Genomic DNA, 23838 nt, shown 5'->3' on the forward strand with positions numbered 1-23838 from the left:
ATAGTTGGCACTTTTTCATATTATACCATTGCATGAATTTTCTAAATTCCTTTTTATTTTTAAAAATGTTATAGTGTAATTGAGACTCTTCTATTAACTCTAGTTCTTGGGCATCCTCTCTTACTGTTGTTCCTGACAATTCAACTTCATGACAGTCCTTTCTTCATGAGCTTTACAATTTTTTACTGTGTTCAACTTCAGGTTTTTTAATTTATTCATTTATTTTTGCCTGTCTGTTGGCCCTTGAACTTGGAAATATTTCTACAGAGAGGTTCTGTATTTGTTTATATCAAGACCCCAGGAATCCCCGGGGTCTTGTCCTGGAACAATTTTAAGGATAATTTCTTGATTTGGGGTTCCCTGAATTAGATGAATAAATTCTGAACCCACTCATGCACATTGAGAAAGCTTGTGATTTCTCTTTCCCTTGGACGACTATCCTCCTAACCTAGGGTCTTGGGGCAGAAGATAAGTTTTTGTCACTTTTCCAGGCTTGTGAATTAAGATTATCTAGTCTTTTTTTCAATGATGAGAAAAAGGCAGCCCATGGAAGTTCCAGGCTTCAGGGAATTCAGTTTCATTTTCCTATACTATATAACCTATATCTAGTTCAATATATTCTTGTGGGTGGTTAGTGTGTGTGACTTGGTACATTTCTTATCTTTGTGAATCTGGCCATGAATTATAAATTTTTGTTACATTTTATCCATCTTTTCTATATATCTATATGGGGGCACTTCTAAGCCAGCTCAGTTTACCATCTTGCTGGAAGTCCTTTCCATTTCACTCTTATTATTCTGCCCTGCACATTCAAGAAAAGAATATATCAACCTTGTACTCCTGTGACTCAGAACTGGCTTGCTTGAAGAGAACAATGACTTGAAAGAAATAATTGGAGCCATGAGAAGATATTTCCTTTTTCCTAATTTGTAGCAATTAACAGAAAAAATACTCTCATAGGTACCTAATGGAAGCTGTCAGATGTGATTATCAAGCTGAAGTGATATTTACTCAAAGCTATAATGGTCTCAAACTTTCTATAATAATTCTTTTAATGAAAGTGTACCATCTAGTCATCTTTAACTTACATTTCTTCAATTAAGTGCAAGGACTTCGTGAAACTGGCAGTTCTATAATATCAAGCAATGCCTCATTTCATACCACCAAATGTTAAGGGAACTTACTGAGCTGCTTAAGTAACCCCTAGGTCAATAAACTGAGTCATTAGCACCTCCTTTGAATAATTGTTTGTCTGTTACTGGTTCAACATTTATATAATCTGTCATAATACCTTGGTTTTTTAAGGTACAAAAATTACTGCTGTAGGCTTAAAGTAGAGAATATAACATAAGTAGCAATGTTTTCACAGTGATAGTTTAACCATACTGTCTGGTACTGAGTGAGTTAAAGCCTGAACACCACAGCTAATTACTATGTAATGCTAACCTTAGTTGCTGGTTCATTTTGAGACTCTTTAAAATATGAACTGTGTATTTTACCCCTATGCACTCTCTTAATGATTTGTTTTTTTAGACTGAAATCACTTCCAGCCATCAGTTATACTCTTGGTCTCTACATATGCACTTCTCCAAGCACAAATATTTCTTTTTCCTATTGGTCTGCCAGCCCTGTCAGAGCAAATTTCACTTTAAACTAAATGCTATGATACTTAAAACCTCTTGGATTACTCAGGCTGCTAGTGTGATCTATGACCTTCCAAGAATGACAGCTGAACTTTCCAATTTGCTTATACTGCTTGGGGAACTAGAAAGCACATGCCAAATAGGAAAATGTTTCTGATGTTGAACAGAGAGAAGTTCTTGTTGGAGGTGGGAGCAGGAGACTATTAAGTACTGAAAAATACTAATAAGAAATGAAAAGAAACTAAACATGCTGCAAAGTCTAAGACCTTGAGCATATTTCAAAAATTAATACTAGTACTATAAACTTTTCAGGCTCAGTTACTGTAATTTAAGCATCATTCAGACTCTTAAAGTGATAATATATTACCAAAATGAACAAGTTCAAGAGATGGAAGAGAATCTAAAATTATCATGAGTACTATGCAAAATGGACTATATCAACTCCCCACCTTTCTTTATGAAACAGACAGAAATCTGACATACGGACACAGAGTAAATATGGCTATCTAGCATGAATGCAATATACCACTCTCTCAGAAATAAAAAGTTAACATTAAGCTTCTGTTAAAACCTTGTCTGACAAATCCTTAAATAAATAGTACAGTTTGAGGATATTTTGATATAGTTTTAAAAGCTTTCACTTTCTTTTACTACTTTACATAAGAGGTGGATAAGTTTTTGTTATAAAAAAACCAATCTCAAAAATCTTATCAAATATAAGAAGCTTAATGTAAAGTTTCCAATTTATGTCATAGTCTACTTATTCGTCTCAATAATTTTTAGGCTAATAAAAATAAAATGCTGGTTGATAAGTAAAGACTTATTTTGGTACCTAAAATCAAACCAAGCGGTATTTTTCTAAAATTGAGGGCACAAGTATGGATAATAGAAACTATACTTAAATAAACTGAAAGTGAATAGCTAAGCATGAAAGTGTGAAAATTTGATCCAAAGTAATATTTATAATATTAATTATACAACTAAAATGCATTGCCTTACATTATTATGATATTTTAAGGCATCTATTTTGGGCAGTGTTATATAAATACTTTCAGCCACTAATTCAGTAATTTCAGTAATCACTACAGGTCAGATAAATATTTCAGTTATTTAGTGTCCTCTAGAGCATTAAAAATCTCAGTATACTGTAGAATATTCAACATTGCATTTTATCACTAGAAGAACAGGTACTAAAGTAAATCTCTACTTTTAAATTTCATAAGCTCTCTTGTCCTTGAAAATACATTTGTTATATTATGGGTCTGCAAAACCAAAACAAAAATGAGTTCACGTTCTACTTTTGTCTAAGGCCAATTTTAGATTGTCAAGATATGGACTGATTGAAGTCATTCTGTTTAACCAGACTGTAATCTTCTGATGACAAAACAAGGTATTTCTGTATCATCTTCACAGAATGGGGCCAAGCACCTTTGGGCACATGTTGCATTGATACCAAGCAAATTCAGTGTAGACTGGAATGTATAAGTATATGATTCTAACAATTTATACCCTATTACCATATTTTAAAGTTATTTTTAAAGCAATATAAGAAAACAGCATACTTTTTTTTCTCTATTACTGACATACATGGACATTTTTTCTCCCTTAATTTAAGAATTGGAAATTATGTTTATTAGCAAAACTAACTTAAGTATGAACTTATCAACAACTCCTGAATTTTATTAAAGTTAGTGGGGCGCAATGACCTCAAAACGAGAATATCTGGATATGATTTCTGCTTCTAATGATATAACTTGTTACAGTCTATATTTGTAACTGTCATAATTTTTTTTTTGTAAAATAAGAATAATGGCTATCCCTTTTAACATCTGCCTTGAGATTATTATACTTCCAAGTCTCTTACAAGAACAGTACAGAGACTCCTATATATTTGGTGTTGTTATTGTTATGACATATGAAAATGATAGAGCCTTCCCTAAAAATACTTATGAAATTCTGGCTCCTGCCATAAAATCTAGACAGTTAAGAGATACTCTATCATACTTGGCATGCTTCTTACACATGCTTTCTGTTTGTTTTTATAGGGCTGTTACATAATTCATAGAGATTTATGCCTACACATAGGCAACTAATTGTTATTGCACTAAAATAATGCCATGGCCAATCATATCTTCCTTTTACCATAGTGAGACTAGACTGCTTGTATAAATAAGGTTATTCAATCAAAACCCTTCAGATTCTATATCATGATTGATGCAAATGATACAACACATGTAGGAATGAAAAATACCAGGAATGTCTCTTTATATGCTTCTTTACCTTATTTTATATTCAGTGAGTTTATTTTGAAAGTAGTAAATCAAGGGTAAGGTTTTTAGTTATTCCACACAAATCATCACTTCCCAAACTGCACACATTTCTGTACTCAGGTTTACTGCTGTTTGAAAAGGGCACAGGTCATGCGTGTGTTTAGGGTATTTTCATTCTGTGATGTCCATTATCTTGGGGTTGTGCCAACCTGACAATGTGGGACTTATAAGCAAAGCTGGGCAACTATGAGGAGAAATCTTCAGGGAGATGGGAATGCACCAACCATACATTTTTGAGATTATAAGGCAGTATAAGGTTTTAGGCAATACTTCAAACTAGCATATAGGTATATCTATGTTAGTTTTTTCAAGTATGTAGGACAAGGAAAGATTACAAATTGACTTATTTAAAATGACCATGGTGTTCACTTGATGATGGCAAATAGTACTCCCCACCCTCAAGACTTTAGGGGAAAAAGGCAAGATGCAACTGTAAGAAATTGTAATAGTTTCTTTTTTCCCTTTAGTGTATACAGAGAACAAGTTAAATTACAATAGTCCAATATTTATAAAGCCCCTAAAACCCAGAAAACTTTTTTTTTTTAAATTTTTAAGACTTTAAAGAATTCCTGGTCTTTTACCATCCCCAAAAAGGTCTTAGCATGATATTTGAACACCCACGTAAATAAAGCTTTATGGGGTTTCTTGTAACCATTTGAAAAGATGTAATTTTTAGGTTACAGTTGCAATTTAAAAATGTACTTGCCTAACTATGTTCATAGAGGCCTCCTCCCATCCTTTCACATTTGAGGGGCTCTAAGTTAGCCACTTGATACTGCCAACACAAATCTGGATTCCTTTTTAAGACTGTATTGTCTTTTAATTTCTGACAGGCCAAAATGAAAGTGCTTTGTTTTTGGCTGGAAAAACCTGAAATGGAAAGAATTTCTGAAAAACTGGGATGTATTAACTTTAGTAAAATAAATAAATAAATAAAAGAAGAAGATAGCAGGAAGGGAAGAATGAAGGGGGGGGGAATCAGAGGCGGAGACGAACCATGAGAGACGATGGACTCTGAAAAACAAACTGAGGGTTCTAGAGGGGAGGGGTTGGGGGGGATGGGTTAGCCTGGTGATGGGTATTAAAGAGGGCACGTTCTGCATGGAGCACTGGGTGTTACACGCAAACAATGAGTCATGGAACACTACATCAAAAACTAATGATGTAATGTATGGTGATTAACATAACATAATTATAATTAAAAAAAGATAAACAAAGAAAAGAGGCTCAATTTATATGATATTACTTGAATATAATACAGATTTATGCCCACAAAAGAGAAGATATTCAGGAAATCATTAATTATGGCCCTGTTTATGAGTCTATTCAAAAGGCTATTTTATAATTTTTAACTCAAAGGACATAAGAAAGCATCTGTTGATTGTGCCTCTCTAGTCTGAAATGAGACTGTAGAAATATGTAGCTTTTCCATAAAAACCAACATAGACATACACAGATTTTACATTTACTTACAATTAACTATTAAAGTATATGCAGTTTAGAAAATTACTAATCATTCTTCTGAAATATAAAAACAAAGCAACATTTGAAAATTGATTCCACTACAGACTGTCCCATTTGTCTCTTCAAAGTAGATCTGAGCTATTTAATTAATAGAAGGCACTAAGCAGTTATGAGATTACCAAGTGGTTTGGGCTACTACTGAAAGACTGCATATTGACCTAAAATTCCTACAGGATTATAATCTACAGGATTATAGTCTATAATTAATCTCCTTAACTCCAGACATCTCCTCCATTTCCAAATAACCACCAATGGAAGTTTACTGCCCTTTTTTTTTTTTTAATGAGAAAACCTGATACAAATCTTTGTAATCTAAAACTCTCAATTAAAAGTTTTGAGAGTTCATCAATAGTCAATGATAGGGATATTACAAGTTTTACATTAGTTTTCATTACCAAATAGCTTACGTTCTGTTAGAAACAAATTCTATGTCATACTTAAATTGAATAAAAGGGGGTTTCTTTGATATTTCTTTCCTATTACTAAAATTCCTATTACTAAAATTTCTTTCCTATTACTAAAATAATTTCCTATTACTAAAATTGACATCAACAATGTCAATGTTAAAAGAAGTTCAAAGACTAAAATGTAGTGTCATATGTTCCCTTGGGAATATCTATCTGCTTGCCTACCTACCTACCCACCTACCTACTATGTAAAATGAAAGGTTTCTACTCAGTAAACCTTTGCTCATGAGATGGGAGGCATCAGAAATCAACATTCACATCAAACTCTGATATAATGGCTCTCCTCAAACCTTGCAGTTATTCAAATTATGTTTTGTAGGACACTGGTATGTTTGTAAAGAGGCACTGTCTCTACTACAGAGCCACATCAAGTTGCTATCTGGACTAATCCTTCCAAAGTGCTTATTGTTCTATGAAGTAATTAAATTCTAGGGAATTACCAGACCATCAAAGTATAATGTTTTATTAAACAGCCTATATAATTCAAGAGGTTGTATTTCAATAATAATGTGATTCTTTGTCAAGTATTGCACTGCTTAGCTTAAAATGCGAAAATATCTGAATCTATCACTCTATTTGCTTTGTTATCTAAGAAAATTCATCACATCTTTAAAATTTTTTTAATTTTATTTTTTTCCAGCTTTGAGATATAACTGACATATAACATCATCAGATTATCTGATTTTTTCTCTTTAAAAAAATACTAAAGGTGTATAATTTTTTGTAATGGAAGTTAAGAAATTGCAATACTCCAAATAGCATACTCTTAAAAAACTGTTTATTAAGATGGAGTGGCATTCTTTTCTTTTCTTTTAAAGATTTTATTTATTTATTTGACAGAGAGAGAGAGAGAGAGAGAAAGCAGGTACACAAGCAGGGGGAGTGGGAGAGGGAGAAGCAGACTCCCTGCTGAGCAGGAAGCCCGATGTGGGGCTCAATCCCAGGACCCTAGAATCATGACCTGAGCTGAAGGCAGATGCTTAACGACTGAGCCACCCAGGCGCCCGAGTGGCATTCTTTTCTAAAGATTAATTCTGTGTCCTCTAAAGATTAAGTATAATTCAGAAATGTATAATACATTTGTTTATTCATTTATTTAATCATTTATTAATGATTAAATTTATTAATCAGTTTAATCAATTAAATTTATTATTCATTTATTTATTCATTTATTTATTTAATCAAGGTGTGGGAATAACCTAAAAATGTATTAGACCAACCATGTCCAAATACTGACAATATACTTAGTATTAATTCATTAATTCCCTTTCTAGGTCTGCTAACACATTACCCTTAAATGTCTTCAAAGAAAAAAAGTTGCTATAAAGAATAACATCTCAAAAAATTATATTTTAACCCTGAACCATAAGCTTCTCAAAGGGAAAGTGATTAATTCTTACTGATCTCTATATCTCTAGAGCCCATTCAAGTGCTTGTCAATTAAAAAGGTTACTGAGTAAAGGAAAATTTAAGTATTAAAACATTTAATGCACACCCTTACCTTGACTATATCTTTATTTTATACTCTATAAAGTTAATTTCATTTGTCATTACTCTATAATTTCATTAAATTTCTTTAAATAAAAGTTAAAGGTATCTTTTGGAAATAACAAAATAACCTCCAACAGCATATATGCTATACTTCTGATTTACTGATTACCAACAGGTCATTATTTAAGACCCAGTAATAGGAAAGAAATATCAAAGAAACCCCCTTTTATTCAATTTAAGTATGACATAGAATTTGTTTCTAACAGAACATAAGCTATTTGGTAATGAAAACTAATGTAAAACTTGTAATATCCCTTTTGGCAATAATTTTTTTTATGGTAGAGAATGCTTACATCAGTATAGATGAGTATTTCTTAGTAGATTCAAATAGATACGTAGTAGTATAATACATGGGTACTAAGAATTTCTTAATTCAATCCTAACTACAAAGGCAAGCATCTTTATCTGTATAAAATACTGCAATTCAAAAGACAGTTTTTATCTTTTATATGTTATTCAAAATTTTCTCCTATAGCATAGGCTCCTATCTCAAATTTTATAATACAAGCACATTATATATATATCAATTACATATATAATAAATATTATGCATTGTACATTTGAAAGATTACTGAAATAGTAAAGATTAAATATAAAATTAAGACACTGAAAGTTAACAATGAAAATAAAATACAGCATGGGAAATGGAGTAAGACATATATGTGTTTGAGTAACAGCTCTGACCCTTATAACTCATTTATTAAACAAATAAGTACCGAGAACTAGAGTATGCCAGGCACTGTAGATAACAACATTGAATAAGAAAGTCTGGTCTTCTGGAGACTACATTCTTGTGGAAGGAGGTTTATAAACAAGTGAACCACAAAATAGATGATTAGGGTGTTAAAACAGTAACTATAGGATGGGAGAGAAAGAGCTGCTTTGATAGTTTCATCAGAAAAAGGCTCTTTGAGGAAGCAGTATTTGAGGAAAAGGGAGGAACCAAGAAAGACTCCAAAGTCTATGGTTTGACCTACTGAATGATGGTGACATTCACTGAGATGGGAGATTAGGGGACAGACCTATTTGCATGTAGGAAATCAAAGTTACATTTGATGATTTTATGAAACATTCAACTGGATATGTTAAACAGTGACAGGAATGGTTGGTACTCAGAGAAGAGGTCTCAGTTGAAAATATAAGGTTATAGTTTGTATCTAAGGCCATGGAATCTAGATGAAATCCTTTAGGTAGTGGGTGTCATAGAGAACACAGCCAAAGCCCTGAAGTAAGCAGTGTTAAAAGGTGAAAAGGAAGAGGAATATCCAGTACAGAACACTGGAAAGGAATGGAGAAGGGCTCAGTGGAAAATCAGAAAAATGGGGTATCTTGAGAGATGAAAGAAGAGAATTCAAAAAGCAGGGCCTTGACATCTGTGCCAAACACAGCTGAGTTAAAGACAAGAAACGTCCACTGGACTTGGCACTATGAAGGTTACTGGTGATTTCAACTAGACTGGAGAACCTGAAGGGTAGATGGGAGTCTTTTGAGGAGTATTACATGAAAACAGTGAGAAATGAGCAGTAGGTAAAATGTGATGTGGGGCCAAAGAGAATTTCACTAGGGGGATTCCAGATTATGATTATAAACTGTCAGGACTGACCCAGTAGAGGGGAAAGAAGGGTGGCGTGGAAGAAGTCCTTGAGGAGGCAAGAAGGGATGGAATTCAGAGCAAATGAACGGACTGGACTTTGAAAAAAAGGACACTTCCTTAATTGTAACAGAAGGGAGAAAAAAAGATGGGTAAAAATAAGAGATTAAGTCGTGGAATGATAACCATGGGCAAGTTGCTTAACTTAATAAGCTTTGCTTTTCTTAATAATAATGTCTTCTTCCCTGAGCTGTTAAGATTAAATTAGATAAGGAATGTAATAAGCAGCAATCAGCATACTGCCTGGCACTCAGCAAATGTTTTTCATAAATACCATCACTATTAATCAACATATCTGACTGTAGAGAGATGTGAAACCATTTTAGAGAATAATTTTTCAAATAATACAATTCGAATAAAGATTAAGTCTGGTATGGTATTGAAGCCTGTGTTGTTTCTACTCCTTTCCAGTAGTTTCATTTAAAACTGGACCGGACTGTTCATGTTCTAGAAACAAACTTTTTTGAGCAGCTTCACTTAGTTAAGATTTTTTTTAAAGAACAACAAAAACTTTTAAAAAATTAATGTTTACTGGGGCACCTGGGTGGCTCAGTCGGTTAAGCGTCTGCCTTCGGCTCAGGTCGTGATCTCAGGGTCCTGGGATCAAGCCCCACATCAGGCTCCCTGCTCTGTGGGAAGCCTGCTTCTCCCTCTCCCACTCCCCCTGCTTGTGTTCCCTCTCTCGCTGTGTCTCTGTCAAATAAATAAATAAAATCTTTAAAAAAAAATTAATGTTTACTTTGTGCAGAAATTTTCTGTGGACTTTCAAATAGAGAATTTTGAGTGGGTTATGGACTAATGGTCTGATGCAGATTTAAAGTTGCAGAAAAACAAAGCAACAGACTATAGAACAGCCTTCCCTACCAGATACAGAGGCTAAAATTTTATTTCAGCCTCAATCATTTTTTTCACCTGCAAACTATGATGTTGCGGTTTAAGTACACATAGACAGGCTTATTGGAAAACACAGTAATTCCAAGAGAACAAACTAAAATGTTAAAGTTCAACATTTCTACATTATATGTAACACCTGCTGGAAAGGCCTAGGGCCGTTTAAAATTTTCAAGCCACTCCTTTCCTACCCTCCTTTCTTATTGGGGTAACTAACAACTGGCACTTTTCCCAAAGTGGGTCCTCCCTCTCCAATTTAGAAATATTCTGAGTTTCAATACATTTTTAGTCATTGTTTTTATGATAGTGATCTAAATCAATGAATGGGTATTATGCCCAACATTTTTACTTTTATGAGAGTAGAAATGCCTTACTCTGTGAAAGCAAATGGCTATAACAGTAACTGTGACTTCAATGGTGAGAAACTAAAGGCAGCTTTCTTTCTATCTAATTTATTTTATAATATATCATATTTACATATTTAAATATGATCTATATAATCATATAGTATTAATAGAGTATATTTATCAATGGCTATCATCTAAAATGGCCTCTAAGTGTGAATTTCTTGGGAGGGAAATTAAATTCCAGTTGCCAACTACAAAATACGACAGACAAAAAGATTAAAGGTGTAAGTGAAATAAAGTTAACAACATATATTAACTGAGTCAAATAATGCCTCAACTGAGATTTCACTGTAGCCAAAAAAGAAAATAAAAAAATATAAGATTTTATTATACTTCAGTATGCAGATATATACATTTAATAATGTATAAAATTCAGCTTGCTTAATGTGATTTTGCATTTCCATTGGTTTACTCAACAGATATTTATAATATTACTAAGTATGACCCATTTGATTAAGATAGTTCAGTAGGTGCTGATAAAAATGTTATTTTTGGGGTGTCTGGGTGGCTCAGTCGTTAAGCGTCTGCCTTCAGCTCAGGTTGTGATCTCAGGGTCCTGGGATGGAGCCCTGCATCAGGCTTCCTGCTCCATGGGAGGCCTGCTTCTCCCTCTCCCACTCACCCTGCTTGTGTTCCCTCTCTCTCTGTGTCTCTCTCTGTCAAATAAATAAATAAAATCTTTTAAAAAAAGTTTTTACTTTGAGAACAGCTCTTATAATATAGAGATCAACTTTTTTGAAATCCTTTAAATTCCACTAAATACTATAGAATCTTCTCTATAATCAAAAGTGAAAAATAATGTTCTGACTTATTAAATAAACTCATTAGGTAAAAATTTATGTTAAAATGGAACATACAATATAATCAAAGTAATAACAAATCAGCTTATTTTATTTGAAGAGAAAGGAAGGCTTGGTATTTCAAAAGCATTAAAGGGGACTCAATTTGAATCTCAATAGTGGTATACATGCATGTGCACCCACCTCTTCACCCCTCCTCAACACATGCACACCTTTCGCCTTTCAGTTTATTAACATTCTAAATCTTTCTCCCAGATTTGGCTTTGCAACCACTTACTTGATAAAGTAGGTCACTTAAAAAGGAAGAAAGCCCAATAAAATGAATTACAAAGACAACAAGATTAAATTGATTGCACTGTTTTCATACATTGTAGCTAAAATTTTGCAAATATGCAGTTGGCTGTGGTTTGGCATTTAACAGCATGCGATCAGTAAGGAGGAGGAAATTTTATTCTCATTAACTGTTGCAGATTTACTGCAGTGAAAAAGGGCTATGTAACCCGAGATGTGACAGTACAGAAAGATCAAAGCCATGGACTGGAAACTAAATAAACCCTCTGGCTACTTCCTGCAAGGAAAATTCACTTTGGCAATGTAAAACAGAGCCCAGTTAAAAACTACTCTCAGTTTTATGAGCTGTCATAGCAGCTCAAGTGGTTTGGACTGGCTGAGTTTAGAACATTATATTTCCTTGTTTTTGTCTTAGATACTTCTGTAAGCAGTTTTATAGACCTTTTTTTTTTTTTTTAAACACAATAACCAAAAAAATTTTTTAAAAAGGCAACTCTTTTCTTTTGGTTGAAACTGAGAAGGTAACCACTAAAGTTATTAAAGCAGGCAGGTCTTCATTTGCACATTCTTTTCTCATTTACTACAATTTAATATTTTGCTCTTAGATTTATTTGGCAATTATACATATACTTTAATAATTCATCTGCAATCTATACAATTCCTATTCAAAATAAGTGCAAATCAGTTTACAGAACCCATATGGCTCATATATGAAGGGTAAGCTATTTGTAATAGCACATCTGGAAGGACTATGAGCAATATGGGAAATATGGGAATTAATTAATATTATGTTTAAAAACCTATAGGCTCTAGACTTCATATTTTTTAAACAAATAAAAAATATTTGATTTAACATTTCTAATATAAGGAATTTTTAACAATTGTTCATGAATACTTAAATCACACTGTTAATCAAAACACAGATGAGCTACAATAAATCAACTTTAAATTAGAAAATATCTCTGAGTTTAGGAGTAAACTCAATATCACCAAATCCAGATTTATAGGAAATAAGAGATGACATACTGCGTTTTCCTCTCTCTCTCTCTCTCTTTTTTTTTTTTTTTGGAGGGGGTGGTGGTGTTTATCAAACAAATTGCTTACAATTTTGTTATTTTAATTAGAATGTCACTAAGCAAGGCTTTATAATGGTAATTTACATCCCATTCCCTTAAAAAAGAAACCTCATTTTTTTGAAACTAAGAGCATGTCATAAAAGCAGTCATATCTGCTGATGGACTTTCTACTTTCTTTCCATTTAAATTTACAACTAATTTTTATATATCTGCAGAGTCAACAAAAATGTGATTAATACATATAAAAAATGTATAAACTTTAACACTAGATAATCACTCTTAAAAGGTGGTGATATAATTAACTTCCTAGTCATGACTGGATTAACTCCCAACGTCATTTCTTCTAGTACAAAGCTACACCATAATTGATGTGTTAACATTTTTATAGGATCTAGTCATAGTCAGATTACTTTTTTTCTAATTTATAGACTCAGTCATGCTGAATTTCATCTAAATAAAAGTCCGAAATAAAGTGACAATAAATTTGGTTTTCTTTGGGAGCATCTTTGGACTTTATATACAGCTAACATGTATGCCTCCAAAAACTCTGCTCAGATCACCAGACTGAAAATTACCACAAACTTAACGAGGGTAGTTTTATTGCCAACTTTTTCTCTTGCTTCTAAATTTCCAAAGGAAAGTAAATACTTAAAATATTTTTCCAAGTTAGGAGTATAATTTCTCTAGGATAAAACATCTTCCCAAGTTTCCAGGATTCTAAGCCTTGAATTTTGGCTTGTATTTCTGTATTTCAGTAAAGTTTACAATTTGCTAATGCTGATGTGTGATAATCTAATAAAATCTGGCCTTAAAAGTTATGGGCCCAAATTACTAATAAAACCTAATTCAATTCTCCTTGGGAAATGCAAATCATTAGTGTCCAAGTAGCAGAACCAAATTTCCTTGCCTTTGTTCAAGGCTAGAAAGAAACTGTCTCTATAAAATGTCTAAACAAATAAGATAAGTAATACTAATATATGAGGATTCATGTATAGGCATAAAATAATAGCATCATGTATATAAACATTTACATTGGTTAATTAGCTAAATAAATGGTTTGTAAGAGATATTAACCCTTATAGACTGAGATTATTTTACTCATTTCATCCTCCTTTTTTATATGACTGGATTATTCTGTGTGGAGAACCTAATGAACTAGTAAGTACCTAAGAGAATTTAATAGTAATGAACTAATTAGTTAATGTGTTAATACATTTTTTCTTTTTTTTGTATGTGCGTGTTAATACATTTTTAGCAACTTACCTCCAAGCAATCTGAAGCACCATTTTGTAATAAACAGTGTCAAATGTATTAAAGTAGGTAAACAATGTCGTACTGCATAACAAAAACCACATATCTTACTCTGAATTTTAATAACATTTACTCTAAGACACTCTAAAGCACAGTTCACTGTTAGACTAACAAATTTGCTTGCCTTTTGGAGGCCATGATGGTATAACAGTAAAGGCTTCACTATTAGCTATCTGGTTTTGGACTAGTCCCTTAAAAATCTCTAAGCCTTCCTTTCTACATTTGTTAAAATAAGGATGATACTACTCTTTCCCTTATCTACCTCACACACTATTGATGATCAAATGAAATACATGATGATATAAATGCTAACTAAATGCAAGTTATTAGTCTTTGTATACTTTGATTTAGACAAAAAACAAAAACAAAAACAAAACACCTTAACATTTTATTCCTTGAAACTTTTAGAAGGCTCCTAAGACATTCCATCTTCTGAAGTAAAAAAAATAAGTGGCAGAATTCTATGGGAGTATTTAGAAAGAAAAATGCAATTTAATGTAAGAATTATGTTACAGCAAGAGTCTCATAGTATAAAAATCACTTATTTGCATTGGTTTAATTTTCTCATCAGAATGTGTTACATAGCTATTGCCACTCTTGTTCTCCTGTTTTCACCATCCCACAAGTTTAAAAGTAAAATTTCATTACCTTAGATAAAATTTTACCTGTCACATGGTATTATTTCTTATAAATGGTTTTATTCATTTTAAGAAATTTCACCATACATTTCTGATTGGTTAATATTGATGAAAGGAGGAAGAACTTAAAATTCTTATTATAATTACATTATTATTATTATTATAGCACTAATTACTAGGCTTGAAATACATGTTTACATATATTAAGAACAATGTTATTTGGATAACCTAATACAATTATAATAAAAATTGCACAGATCTAGATATTTTTAGACCAAATCATATACCCTGACACAGAGCAACTTTTAAAAGTAAATAGAATATTGTCTGTTACCCAACCTCCATCAGCTTCTATACAGAGGTTCTACTCTAAGTGCTTTAATCATGACTTCACAAAATTGCATTTAAACTGAGAAGTAACTCTTGCAAATACCCCAAACTAGATACAGTCAAGAACAAATTATTAGGGACCTATGCAAATGTGTACGGAAGGAACAGAGAGTCAATAAGATATATAATAAGTGCCTTGCATATACAAAGCATTCAGTAAGTTTTTGTTTTTTAATTGAAAATGTTTACATATTAAGATTAAATCAATGAATCTCTTGTCATAATGTTTTAATACATGCAAATGAATATAAATGGAACGACCAAACACTCCAAACATACTGTCGAATTTCATTACTGGAAATCAGAGATGTGGCAGTGGTATATTCACTTTATGCTATCAAAATATTAGGGGTGAATAACATTTTTTTAAAAGAATTTTCAATAAGGAAAAATCAAATTTTTGTGATCTCTGTGATCTCTGTGATCAATTCTTTAAAAAGTGGAGAATTTATGTAAAGTGATTACCTATTGCTAAATATATATATTTTTACCTATTTTGACCTTCATATTTATGTTCTTAAATCAGAACACTGGTGTAATCTAATCTGTGAATAAAATCATGTGGCACAAAAGCAGGTGCTAAAAATAACATTTACTCCACAATTAAATAGGTGTACACGACATTCACTACACTTACACTTCGACACACAAACACTTATTTTTTAATAGTTTATTTATCTAGTGTTTACTTCTAATTACTTCATAAGGATAAATCATTAGAAATGAAATTACGGAGCTATAGGAAGTGAACAATGTAAGGATCTTGTTCTCTATTACCAAATACATTCCACAAAGGTTTTATCCATTTAAATTCCCACAGAGGTGTATCTGAGTACGTCTTTGCTCCTATGGGTGGGTATTAGTATTAAAAAAATTTTGGCAATTGATAGGTGAAAATGGAATCTGGTTCCTTTATTTTGTAACCACCATGTCTGAAAAAAATTACTAAAGTCGGGAGATTTTTTTTAAAAGACTTCTCATGAATGTTCTCCTCTGAGAAAAATCAATAGGTAAATAAATTAATAAACTATAATTTTTGATAAAATTTAATAGCACAGTAAATAAAGCAGTATTTTACTGAATGACTATCTTTAAAAGATTTCATAAGTATATACCAATTCATTTAGTTCCTAAAATGCTGCTGAACAAACGGCTGGTCTCAATGTGTATCAAAGGAGCTATTTCTAGGAGGTGCTTTTCATTTTCTTTTGATCCTTCCATATAATTTCTATACTACTTACTCAGTAATGAAGGTCACTAAAACTTTATTAGAATAGAAGAGTATGGGTTATCAATTAAAATTGATACAGGACTTATCAAAGAAGGTATTTTATAAGCATATTTACATTCCTCTCAATATAAAAGAACTTCTTGACTAGCCAAATGAAGGGTTCTAAGAAAGACAATAATTTGATTTCTCCTTTGAATAACTGCTTTGAAATACTCTCATAATATACAGTTCTAAGAATAATATGTAGTTCTGTAAACACTACACAATGACATTTAGACAGAGAATATGTAATTTTGAGGTTACTTTTTTCAAATGAAAAAACTGACTAAATAGCTGAGTATAATTAAAATGGCCTGAGAGCTAAAGAAATAAGTCAATTTTGACATGTAGAATCATTGTCTCAGGAAAAATTATACATTTAAAAATTTATATAAAAGATTATTTTTTATATATTAAGAAAATAATTTGTTAGTTCTACTCAGGATGATTTTAAAAAGTGCAACTATCATTTCAACTGTGATTTAATGTTTGAAAAAAATAAATTAGAAAGAATGGAATAAAAAGTGTGTATGTATAATATATAATACATATAATGGACAGAATAGTTAATGCCCAAGTATTCTCAGAAAGGGAAAGAATGAGGCAGGCTATCTAAAACACACACAGAAAATGAAAGTGTAAGAATCAGATGGCTCAGATAAAGCACACATCTATTTCATCTTTGACTCCAGTGAAACGGTCAGTGAATGACATCACTGTGCCAACCACAAAGAACTCCAGGCCCTCTGAAAAATATTTTCCAAAGCCCCAAGGAAACCTAAGCAGTCTCTGCAATTTTTTTTCCCAGTTTATGAAAATTGGATACCTATAAAAGAAAAATGGACCATTTTTACTGCAACAAAAACTGATTTGTAAAAGCTGGAAGCAGTTTAAAAATACTCAACATGAGGTTCTTGTTAGTCTTGAAAAGTAAGAGTTATAATAAAAAAAACGGTCCAAAAATATGGTGCGGATATATTGTATATAAGGGGGAAAAAAACTAGTCCTACTCCTATTATTTTTAATTAGCTTCAATAGCAAGTTCCACTTTACTTTCTAACACCAGTTCAGATTTTTTTTGGAGGCGGGGGGGGGGGGGAAGATTTACATCTAACCCTCTGGGATTGGCAACTCTATAGCTAATGCCTTGGAGCCCTAATGGATTTTGCATCACCTCTAAATGTCGGGAAATTCTGGCGCCAAGAGGTTCAAACTGATAGTGACACATGTCTAAAACCCAGGATTTGCTGTCCAACTGCCAGTATCTATTTTATCAAACATCCAGTCTCCTCTGCAGAATAGGATAGATGAGTTTAACTTACTGTTTCCAATTAAACTGCCTTGGTTTATTACAAAAGTGTAGGCATTCAGATTAAGAAGGATCACTTGGATTTTAATACCAATTTAATGGTTTAAACCATTAAGAAAAATACCAATTAAAATGGTTTAAACCATTCTCTAAATCTGGCTTAGTGTCCCCATTTTTAGACCTATTTGTCTTATTACTAAACTTTGTCATTTTAGGAATAAAGTGAAGAATTTTTCTTTGAATAATTAAAAAAAAAACCCTCATCATACAAATTAGAAATTTATTTTTTACCTTTCAGGAACTTGGGATCGTCTACTTTACCTGAACCCACTAAAACTAACATATTAAAAAACCACAAGGACCGAGAAGCCATGCATACTGGCTGAAGAGCATGCCACTTGGCACTGTCATATCATTTCACATTCTCAAATCATTAAAAACAATGGTAAAGATAAAAATTCACATTTTATACATTAATTTTTAAAAAATTCTTCTTCCAGATAACTTGACAGTGCTTATTTATAAAAGACATACGATAAAGAACAGGGAAAATTTTGTAAGTCATCTGGATAATTTCCCTGATTTAAAGAAAAAAACTTTCAAAATAGGTAACATTTCCTCTTTTTACAAGTATTTAAAGAACACTTTTTTCAATATTCAGAACTCAATCAAGACATTATACTTACAAATTTCATTATTAACTCAAATTTTTCATGTTGCCCATTAAGTCTGCATATTCTCATCTTTCCAAAGGAGATGAAGAATAAGAGTCCAATATTCTCTGTTCACATTTCTCAAAAAATATTCCTATTTTGTTTAAAATATTCCTATTTAAAGTAAAAAGTTTCAAAAGTAGTATTTTAAGGCAATGTTATGTGATCTAATAGGCTTTAAATTTACCTATTGGATATCAGAAGCTGAATGGTAGCCATTAGTTTAAAATTTCACATCTGGTACAGTATGCAGCAAAATGATCATGCCAAATATGTGAATAATTATGTAGCAATTTAAAATACTTAAATCTTTGCCGAATTAAAAAGTAAGCCAGAGTTAAGATCCACAGTTTGTTACTATCAAAGAAGAGCACAGAAATCCTATTAAGAGAGAATCCTAACCAACCAAAAATGACTGAATAAAAGAAAGAGTAAATGATTCCAGAGTAGGTCAATAAAACAAACTATAGCAAAAAGCAACTATGAGTATTGGGCTATACTGTATACTTTCTCTGTATCTCTACTGATACAATTTACAGTCCCTTTTTATTTGATTACTTACAAAAAAACTGAGGAAATTCATTGTAAATTATTTCCTCTGGAAATAAAAAGAGAAAATGATACAGTTATGTGATTTAAGGCCTGAAAAATTACAAAAGACAAGAGATGAAAGACTTAACTTTCTCAGGGGAAGTTTTTTTTTTTACAGGTCAAACAATTCTCAAATCAAAATGATTATAATAAGTAAGTATTTCACTCCTTTGATTTGAAAAAAATAGTCTATAGTATGTTTTATTAGCTAATCCTTTAAGCCAACATCACTGTGATGTGTCTTTTATGATGTAAAAGAAGCAACTGAAATATTTCTACCCTTGAGAAGGAACTGAAAGTACAAAGGTAAGAGGCTTTCCCAAAGTCTTTTTTAAAAAAAATTATTAACAGAACTGGGGAATAAAATCCTGAAATCTTTGGACACAATGTATAATTTATTCATTGGGTACCACTATCTCTTAAAACACTTTTATTGTTTTATAAAATGACCATTTTTGAAAACCATAAATGAGAGATTTTGTTGAATTGAGCTCATAAATTCACTGTTTTCAATACTCAATTTTAATCCAAGTGTTCAGGTTCTTAATCATATACATATAAAAAAATGAAAGCAAGTCTTTCTGAAATTAGTAATGCATGATTAGTATTAGTCTGCTTTCTTTAGATCGGCAATATCTGCAGGAGATACCAAAATAATGTTTTTGTTCATAGTGAAACATAAATGGCACAATAATTAATTTTGTAATGTTATCAGCAAAAATTCCAATATAAATAATTGGGATTATACACCCAAATCACTTCTTCCTTTTCCAATTATGTTTCAGAAAACATTTTTACAGTGAATTGTCACATGGAGTATAGTAGTTACAATGATTAAACAGAGCCTCTATTTAAATAATTATAGCTAATATAGACAGAAACATCTGAAGCAATCAAAAGCCATATGCTTTCTGATATTTAACCATGTTTAACTTTTATGTCCTGAGGCAAGAGTTTCTTACCATGAAAATCCAGTACACCAATGAAACTATTTCTGAAGTGTTATTATTTATTTAAAGTCCACTACAGAATACTGAACTATATATAAGGTTATACTGCGTTTCATGTAATACTCCTAAGTTTTCAACATGCTTTTAAACTTTGGGTCACAACCATCAATGAACTATGAAATCATATAGTAGGTTGCAATCTGCATTTCAAAAATGAAACAGAATAGTGCATTGCAGGTACTAAGAGTAATTACCATTTAAAAAATTTTTTGTTTTATTATATGTATAGGTATATATGTACATAAACAAATATATAAACATATATATAAACATATCTTTGTGCATGCACTAGGTTGCAATATGAAATGTATTTCTTAATGTGAGTTGTGGTAAAAAAAAAAAAAAAAAAGACAAAAACACTTAAAAAGTCACTATAGTATGTTATGTTTCCTTCCAAATTAGGCATCATGTTATACTATAAAGAACCTAAAATTTGGAGATATATAGACCGGAGTTCAAATTTTTTCTCTACCACCCTACTTTTGTGAGTTGACTATTTAAACTTAAATTATTAGAGCCTTGATTTCTTCATTTGTAAAATGGCTATAATATATGTGCTGCCGAAGCGAGCACGTAAAATGGCTATAATAATACTTGCTTTAAAATGTTGCTGTGCAGGTTAAAATAAATGAAGAATATTCATAAAATAGATTATACACACAGATGATCAATATTGCTTGCAATAATTATTGTATTAAAATGGCTTATTATAAGTGATCATTAAGAATTATAACATATTGGTCACAATTTTTTTAAAGAAAAAAAGAGTCTTAAGGGCAACTAAGACTCCACCTATTCATCGAACCAATATAATGTGAAATTTCAACAGACTAAATTAAAATATTATACCTCTAAGAATGATATGAAGAGGAAAATATTGTACACACTTTCTGATAAAATTTTAAAAATCCATGACACTAGTAATGAAATGAGATATCTGCTGGGAGAAACTTTACCATAATTGTAGAACAATGCTGAAATGCCATATTTTTTTTTTCTTTAAATCTTTTATTTGAATGCCATGCAGGGAAGAACAGTCTTTAATTGAATCAAAATGTCAACTTCTAAAAACAGTGATATCTGAATAATTATTAAAATACATGTATTGTGTTCTTGTATTTTATTGGCTTTGGAAAACACTTAGGAAACAATCTAGTTCATTAATTTGGCAAAGGTACTGTCTATTTCAATGGACAGCCTGTATTTTCCAAAGTGACGAAGCATTTTTTTTTCCAGATCTGCGATCTCCATTTTTTTAATATAGAAAATGTGACTCCATAAGTTCATTTAATATCAAACAAGCACGTTCTTGAAAATGTTGAGGATTTTTTCCTCTTTAATGAAAATAGAGAAATGGGGGAGTGAAGAGAATTCTATTTTTCAAAAACAAGTGAAACACCATATATTAGATTTTTCTTGGAAGTATTTACCTGCCAGGAAATGAATGCTGCCCAACTACATCTCCATTTTGAAGGTGATAATCATTGAAGAAATCTGGACTTATGGCTCCTTCAGAAGCAATTAATCCATCTAGAAAGAAGGAAAATTGGTAAATAGTGAAACATATTGGTAGGGAATAAAAAGGAAACTACTCAATCAAGCAACACAACAGAAAATAATCTATATATTTAATCTGGAAAGAGAAATGTTAGTATGACATGCTTCTCTCTCTGGGAATATGAGCAGAAGACCATACATACTTAAGCGTTCACAACAATGCAGCAAAACAACTGAACATTTATTGAGCACCTACTATGTGGTAGTACTATACTAGCACAGAGATAAATAAGACAATCTCTACCTTCAAGGGACTTATACTCTTGTGTAAAAAATAGATAAAAGATAGGGGTGAAGTGAGGTAGTGTAGGATAGTAAGGATGGTCTAGGCTAAGGAAACAATGAATAAAGACAGGGAGACATTAAATAGCATGGTGTCAGTAAAGAGCAACATTTTATACCCAGACAGCTTCATTTGTGTAGAATAATTAAGAAATTAGATATTTCAAGTAACTTAATTTCTAAATAAGCAATGCTTGACACTTTCAGTGCCAACCTGAAAACACACACACAAACTTGGGTTAGAAATGTAAGTATATTTTATATTCTCTGTGTTTTTAAAAAGTATATTGAACATAATTTGTTACCTCTTGATGACTTAATCTTCATTATAAGTATAAATTACTTTTTTGTCATGCCCTAGGTTATTAGATATATTTGACTACCTATACTAATTTGGCTCTACACCACTATGCTTTCGAGGAGTTCTTTTCTTTGTTTATAAAGTGCTCCTTTCCTTTATCTAAGTCTTTATTATTGCTTCCTGCTGATTTTAGAATGATACTACTTTCTTATTTATTCTAATCTAAGAAACCAGATAACCTATTATTGATAGAATTATGAATAAGTTAAGAATAAGAAAAGAATTTGAGGGAAAAAGCTCTAAGTAATGGTTTCCGGGCTAACCTGGGCATAGAAGAAATGTATTTCAGTATGTGGCTTTTGTAATAATTACTTGGAAAGCTCTCAGGCCTTTTAAAGTTTCCTTTTCTGAAAGTATTCTGGGTTGTTAAGTGACCTCTAGATAAATGTTGGCTAGGTCAAACTCACAACATTGTTTATAAAGTTGACACACAGTAAGCAAATTATTTAGTCACCAGATGATCATTTTACACCTACCATTTGCATAATAATACTCTGCTAGGTTCTGTGGGAAATACAAAAAGTTGCAATATATAATTTCTGTTTTCAAGAATTTTAGATTAAGTGAAATATCAGACAAACACTTAAGATACAGTTAAATAATACATTTCATTAATAAATGATATACAACAGGAATGAATGCTATGTACTGAATGAGTACTGGAGGCAGAGGATGGTATAAAGAGATTACTGTGTTCTGTAGGGGTTAGAAAATCTTACTTGGGGAGGAGGGAGGCAGAGAACTGATTTGAGTCTTGAAAGATAGGTAGCAATTAATGATAAAATCTATTTGAGGAGTAAAGTTATTATTATTACAAATCAAGTGAATGGTAAAATTAAGTAATAGTGTTGGCAAGTGAATAAGTGAGGTGATTTGTATTTCCATATGACTCCTGTACCACTTATTTGTTACATATTGTACACTAAAGATTTGTATTATTATATAATTGTTGAATTGCTAACGAATATCTTCGGTATTTCTCTTATTTCTTTAGTAAATTTTAAATACTTAAGAGGTAGCTTAAAAGTTTCTAATATTTAGTCCAGTTTCCATGTGTTCAAAAAGTTGATAAATCAAAAGATCAGCAAAACACCAAAAAGTTACAAAAAATGAAATTATGGGAAATGCCAAGACACAATAGATTGAGAGTTAAGCAGTTAGAATAATATTTTACATGAATTGAAGAGTTCTTAGGAGTGTGGCTAAAATTAACAAGGTTAAGACCACAAAAATCAATAGTTCCTCTGTTAAATTAAAACCAAATAATTGAAGATCAAAATTTAAGAAATCTGCCACTTTCAGAGGAACACAACTAAGTAAAGTGACAAAATAAAATATTTATCACACTTTGAAAGTGAATACAAAGATATTCAGCATGCCAGTAGCATAAAAGATTCTAACATCCAGAAAATAAATACAACCAAATAAAAAGATACGTGAATTATAGTTTAAAAGTTTATACATGAAATATGACCTAATGTTAAGCCAGATTAAGAAGAAATTAAATGAAAAACTGTTGTCAATTTCTCAAAATCTTCATTTTGATTCAGAGCTCCCATTGTTTTCAAAGGGAAAATGAGTAGCAAAAGGATAAAGGGAATACAGAGAACTACAAACTAGGAGCTCATGAAAAAGAGATCAAACTAAAAATGTAAGTTTAAAAATTCAGCCAGCAATGTTATAAACCTAGAATACAATTAGGATAATATAATAAACCTGACATTATGTAAGTAAGAAAGAGTAAATTTATTCTTCTGAAATTAATTTTTAATTCC

At 31.5% G+C, this 23838-nt stretch overlaps 1 protein-coding gene across 2 annotated transcripts in view; it reads right to left on the reverse strand.

The window, feature by feature from the left end:
• Positions 1-23838, reverse strand: part of KIFAP3 (kinesin associated protein 3) — a 190424-nt gene that overhangs the window by 8379 nt on the left and 158207 nt on the right. For both annotated transcript variants that reach the window (XM_032389464.1, XM_032389465.1), the window contains exon 19: positions 21294-21393. In XM_032389464.1, coding sequence (XP_032245355.1) covers positions 21294-21393 — 100 coding nt within the window. The remainder of the gene's footprint in view (positions 1-21293; positions 21394-23838) is intronic.

Source organism: Phoca vitulina, unplaced genomic scaffold (assembly GCF_004348235.1).
Source record: "Phoca vitulina isolate PV1807 unplaced genomic scaffold, GSC_HSeal_1.0 scaffold54, whole genome shotgun sequence".
Classification (NCBI taxonomy): Eukaryota; Metazoa; Chordata; class Mammalia; order Carnivora; family Phocidae; genus Phoca; species Phoca vitulina.